The sequence below is a fragment of the Rhea americana genome, unplaced genomic scaffold, assembly GCF_003343005.1.
Source record: "Rhea americana isolate MKP2758 unplaced genomic scaffold, rheAme1 scaffold_23, whole genome shotgun sequence".
Lineage (NCBI taxonomy): Eukaryota > Metazoa > Chordata > Aves > Rheiformes > Rheidae > Rhea > Rhea americana.
Genome location: NW_028186346.1, coordinates 5,692,380 through 5,698,428, shown reverse-complemented (window position 1 = coordinate 5,698,428; position 6,049 = coordinate 5,692,380). Strand labels below are relative to the sequence as shown.

At 43.5% G+C, this 6,049-nt stretch overlaps 1 protein-coding gene across 1 annotated transcript in view; it reads right to left on the bottom strand.

Moving 5' to 3' along the window:
• The window catches only part of TM9SF2 (transmembrane 9 superfamily member 2), a 29,280-nt gene extending 28,772 nt beyond the window's left edge, over window positions 1-508 (bottom strand). Inside the window, exon 1 of the mRNA XM_085306031.1 lies at window positions 424-508. Within this exon, the coding sequence (XP_085162157.1) occupies window positions 424-508 (85 nt within the window). The remainder of the gene's footprint in view (window positions 1-423) is intronic.
• Window positions 509-6,049: the final 5,541 nt, after the last annotated feature.

Here is a 6,049-nt window from a genome sequence, read left to right as displayed (position 1 = left end):
CGCGCGCGCGCGCACACGCCCGCAACGGTCGCTACTTGGTCTCCCCCCTTCCGCCTCTCCCCTGACGGCGGCTACTTCCGGCTTCTCGCGCTGGCGACACGTCACCCAGCGCGGGGCGCCGGGCGAGGGCAAAAGGGGAAGGGCCACGCGCGCGGAGCCCGACCCTGCGCGTTCGCTTCCGGGGTAGCTCGTCCTTAGCCCGCCCTCTCCCCGCGGTTGCCATGGCGGCGGGGAATCACCGCCCCCACGGCGGGGTAGGCCCCAACGGTCGCGGCCGGCGGCTGCCACTGGGGGCGGTTGGCGCCGCTTGCCCGGAGGCCGGGGCGGGGGGGAGGTCTGTCGACCGTCAAGGACCGATGGGAGAGAAGCTCGGCGAGGAGAAGGGAGAGGGAGGTGGCAGGTAGTGTTGGTTTGCCAGCCAACCCGAGGGTCCTGCCTCAGCTCGCCCAGCGCCCTCAGCCATGAGGTGCCGCGTTTCAGAGGGATGCGGGGTTGTGAGGCCTCGCATGCCGGTTAGGTGAAGTGCCTTGGGACTGTCTGCCTTCCAGTCAGACTGCGCTGGGTGACAGAACCCAGATTTTGGACAACACTGCATTGATTCAACTTTTTTTTTYCYTTTTTTAATTGTCAAGATTTTTTTGCTATGGACAACTCTTCTGCTTTTCAAACTGAACRGGAGGCAAGATCCATCACTAGCTAGATGAAGCCAAGGAGAAGATATATACATAATGTTCTATATGGTGACCATCCATTACCGTTCAGTAGTCAGAACAACTATGGACCGAATTTCCTGTGTATTACTGATGGCTGCTTTCAGATGGCCCAATCTAMCAAAAAAACACAGAAGCAACAACAAAGTCCTAGGGAAGTGGGAGGAATGAAAAGTACATTGTTTTGATAATGTGGACGGTACTTACTGTTCTGAAAGAAGTCCACAGCAAAGATCCTTGGTTTAYGCTTCCCTACTTCCTGATATTCCTCATCTGTCTGGAGTATTTGTGCAGCTTTAGAAACTCTGAACAGTGGCCTCTTAATAAAAAACTGTAAACACTGCAACATTTCCCATAATTTGCTTATTTTTTAGAATAACTTTGTGCTCATTTCTTCTATTTACTACAGGACTTTGGGGGGAAAAAAAGATAAGCTTACTGTTCACCCAAGATACACATACCCAGAGTCCGTAGGCAGCTAAGGTTTTGCTACTAGTTTGTAGAGGATGGACAGGGCAGTCTAAAAGTTTGTCTAGAGTGTACACTACAATCTAAAAGTGCCCAAGATAGCAGTGAATGAGATACCTGCTACTGAGGGCAGTCTGTGTATGGCAGGGTGGAAATGTAGGTAGATAATTTGCTTGTTGCCTGGACAGATGCAATGCCTAGCATCTAAGCGCCTGGGCCACATAATGTATGCCTTAGGTAAGGTTCTTTTAATATATTTTATATATATTTTTCTGCATAGCATAAGCCATTTTTAGTTTTTTATAAATAGGTTAATGTTAATATATATAGATAGACATTTCTTAAATTTTATATATATACTTTAAGTTATTCATCTACTTGACTCRTTCTTAAGTCTCATTCCAACCTGTCTCATCCTATTGATATCCTAAGAGCRCAATTAGAAGATCAAGCCTTGTGACAAGCACAGCTGGAGAAGAAATTCCAGCTCCCTCTTTTTATTTAAAATTACTCATCGTCAGGGCAATCAGGCTATAAAAAYCCAAGTTCAGTCACTCTTCTGCCACATGGGAGTTCAAACGTATCTCCCATTTCACAGGTTAATATTCCARGCAAATTACTTCTGTGTGCCCAATTCCATTTCTTTGCATGTGAGAATATTTAAAAGCCTTTGCCCATTTAATCCTCATCTTTTTTTTGACAACACTCCAAAAACTATGCAATGAGTAGAAGGTGTAGTGTGTTTTGTGATCTGCTTAAATCCCTCATCTTGCTCTGTCTTCATGACTACACAACGTGCTGACTCAGAAGTTTCTCTGTGTCTGCTGTCAGCTGGTCCAAAGGGCTTTGCGATGGGTATGGTGCTGTATGCTATGATGCTACCTTCTCTCTGGCTCTACAAAGGTGATATGCAAAAGCAATTGGTAGACTATTTGTTCAATATAGTAACTCTTTTAGAGCAGCTATAACCATGGGAAGTGTAAATCCCAGGCTRTGATTCTTTGGGATCTAAGTTTGGTCTGAGTAAAAATCATCTTCTCTAATTGAACAACAACTGCAGTGGAAATTTTCTTGAAAATTTCCCGTCTTAGATTCCCCTGCTGCGGATTTTACAGCCATACGTTACAATTCAGTGGGTGTGATTTTAGTRCCAGAAGAACAAGTACAACAGGTTTTATCAGCAGAGACTTTAAGATTATGCATGATGGCGTGAAATAAACACAGGAAAAAATACTGTTTCARAGATTAATGAATCAACAGAAGTTAAAGCAAAATAACAACCTGAGATTTTTCCTGAGAGATTCTTGTGGTAAGAAGTACACAGATGACAAACACAGAGTCATCAGAAACTGCTGGAAAAGTAAGTGTCATTCCTTGAAAAATATCCTTAGCCTTTTTGTATCCAAAACTGTTCTGATTACCATTATTGTGGCTGTTCTCACCTTTTATTGGTTACCTCTGGGCTGCAAGGGGTGCTTCCTTCTTTATGCGAAWCACAGATGTCATAATCTAGTTCATTTCAAAAGCAATCTTTTAAAGKCCCTTCTACCCTTCACCTTGGCAGCTAGTGCAGTCTCCCAGTATACTCCCTCCTTTGCCTGGGGACACCGAAACCTGTGTTTCTCATAACAGTGTCTCAGCAGCCAAGCCATAGGGAGGCTTCTCAGTTTTTCACAGACTAGGTAAGTACTTCTTGCTGCAGATTGTGCAGGCACACAGTTAAGGATTACTCTCCTGCACGGCATTTCGGGCACTTAATTGGAAACAACTAACTTCCAGTTCACTGACAATAATCTTCTCAATGTTTTGTACAATTACTGTTTAATAGAAATCATGCAAACATTATTTGCAGCAAGAATTGGAACTCCTTTCTTGTGGATGAGTTTCCCTAACAGCTAAAGTACAGAGAGAGTGTTTTAAATGTGTGCGCTTTTCTGTCCTGAGACAATACTAATAACTTCATGGAGAACTTCATCTGGAATACCCTGTCTTAAATAGCCCTTACTCTGGTAGTCTGGGTATTTGGGGGGGGTCGGGGGGGGGGGGAAAGGTGTGGGTGAGCAGGTGGAGGTGGGAATTGAATTGGATCCCACCCTGTAGGTTGCTGTACTATGATCTCCTCCCCCCTGCCCCTCGCTGGTACACTGCGCACACCTGAGAACTTCTTGCAGATGAAACAGATGAAGGAATAAATATTTTGAAGATTGATGGTACTTTGGCATGAGGAGACTTGAACAATGCAATTCTGTTATGTAGCAAGTACTTCTGCAAATGATCTGAGGCCAACTTGTAGGTACTGAGGGAGCTTTAACCCTGAAAACTGAGAGGCCTCCTCAGCAAGACAACAGCTGAACACGGATCTAGAGGACTACAGCTTTGTGCCTGAAGTAGAAGTTGAGCATATCAAGTATCTTAGTCCTTTGGTGGATCTAATGCTTCTTTGGCAGTGGGAACATTGACCGCCTGTGGGGCCCGTGGGACCAGAGGCATGTCATGAGCTTTCCCTGGCCTGTGAAGGTGGATGGCAGCATTGCCTGTGAGTCACTGGGACAGAGATCCTGTTGGTTTTGTCCCCTCCTTCCCAAGAAACAGTTTTCCAGTGAGTGTGCGTTGGCCTGCTGCAGCTCTGGAGCATTGCAGCAGCCGCGTTGCAACTGTGAGCACTCTGCTCAGGGCTTGGTGGCCCGTGAGGTGTGCTGCTCCTTTGGGTCAACGCAGAGCAGCAGCACTCCAGGAAAAGSCTATAGTTTTGAACTATAGAATTGAAGAATCCAATTCACTACCTAAGTAAAAACAGCCACTACATTATTCAGACTAGTTATGCAGCATATAGAAATGTATCTGATTGTACCATTGCTGAGTTTATCTGGTTTTGACTTGCGTTTCTGATTTTTTTATTATTATTTTTTATTTTTGAGTATTTGTTCAGGAAATGGATTCAGCCCTTTCCATGACTCTTTATGAGCAGCTTCAAATTAAAATATAACAGAATCCTTTTAGGCTTTTGATATACAAAGCAGAGGATTATATCTTCTTTCACATTATGTCATACAGTGCTAGAAACGTGCAACAAGTCTGATATCTGACTTGCCAAATTAAAAAAAGACTGATTGAATAAAATGGGCCAAGAAGAGCTCTGCCAGGTGAAGACTGCTACTAAACTACATCTGAGAAGAAAGCGCTGGAAGGCTGTCCCAAAATACGTACGGCTAAATTCAGCTCAGCCTTTGCCCAAGCCACGGAGCAGAGTCTTTGGAGAAATAAGGATGCCAAAAGGGATGTGGTGGTGCCTTGCAGCAYGTAAAACAGACTCCTCCAGAAGGGAGAGGGGGAAAGTGGCACCAGCTAGTACGGCCTGAGCAGTAACGGCCTTGGCTGTTCATGGCTGTGGGAGCCACCGCTCCCTTCAGCGGTTTCTATTTGTAGAGGTTCTGTGGTGTCTCTGGTGTATTTTAAACCAACACAGAATAAAGTGTGGGAAGACTGGTGTCTGCCTGGCCCGTGTCTCCCGTGTTTGGAGCAGCTCTGGTTTAGGCCACRCCAATTAGTTTGGCCCTCAGAGTGTAACTGTATAATTTTTGTTAACATTAGGACCAATTACGTGAATTGAAAACAAACATACGTTTGTACAGGGGAAAGTAGAACATGTCTGTGGATAAAACAAARGAGAATGTTTTCTTTTTATAGCTCTAACTACCTCCAAATCAACTGAGCTAGTTAACTGTTCAGCAGTCCGTGTGGTCATGTTATTACAGTTAATAATTTCACTGTAGTTCCAACCTTAAATATCACTCTTGATCGCTACTGTTACCCAAGAGATTTTGGATGAAAGTGATCTGGGTAGTGACCTATTCTAGCACATGCTGGAGTAGACCTAAATCGGTCAGTAAAGGAAGCTGGGAGATGTGAATGCTGTCCAGCGAGTATGCAATGGGTAAAGAATCTGTGGGTTTTTTCCTCCAAAAGCAGCTTATTCAGGATCTTTGACAAGAATTAAAGTGGATTTTGGAAAAAAGCTGGAAGAAAAATGTTCTGTAATAGTCTGCTATTACTCCATTTTACAAGTGGAAATAGGCACACAGAGATACCATCTGGTTATTATCAGTTAATCTGCGGTCACATTTCTCAAGTATTCTTACCATGTATCCTTCTGTGGCACGACCGGTTAAGACTTACGCACACGTGATCAGCCACTTTCATTGACAAAATTCTTTACTCAGAGTTCCTCATGGTGAATAACACAAATCACAAAAAAAATTGTATGAATTCAAGTTATGGGGAGCCTTCTGAGATATTAGAGTACAGACTTCAGAGTTTAGCAGGATCCRGTTTGGAATGTAGCTGGTAGAAATATAGACAAAATTCATAAACGTTTTGAGGCAGTTGCATGCTTTCCAGACATTTATTTTTTCATTGTTTTCAGTTGAGAATTATGTGCCGAATTAGGAGCCAGGCGTTGAACATTGAGTTTTCACTGTGCTGGTTAGGTGGTAATTTCAGTACTTGAATTTTACAAATGGGATGATGGATATTTTTTGTCTCATAGAAACAGATTTGTCAAAATGAYTTTTTCCCCCACTAGTACTGTAACAATTACTCTACCAGATGTCTGCCATTGCCCAGTATTCACTCTCTAACAAGGCCTGTACAAGGCACTGTYAAGAAAGGGAATTTCTCCTTAATCCCTTTGGTTATTGGAGTTTTAGGCCCCGAAGTATGAGAAAGTTTATCTTTTGCACTTTTTATCATATTGTACCAAATGTGATACAGCTGCAACCATGACTGTTCACACTGAAGGGTTCAGCCTTTTTAGACTTCAAAATATTTTGGTCTCAGGAACAATGTATGTTAGGTAGATTAATAAATTATGA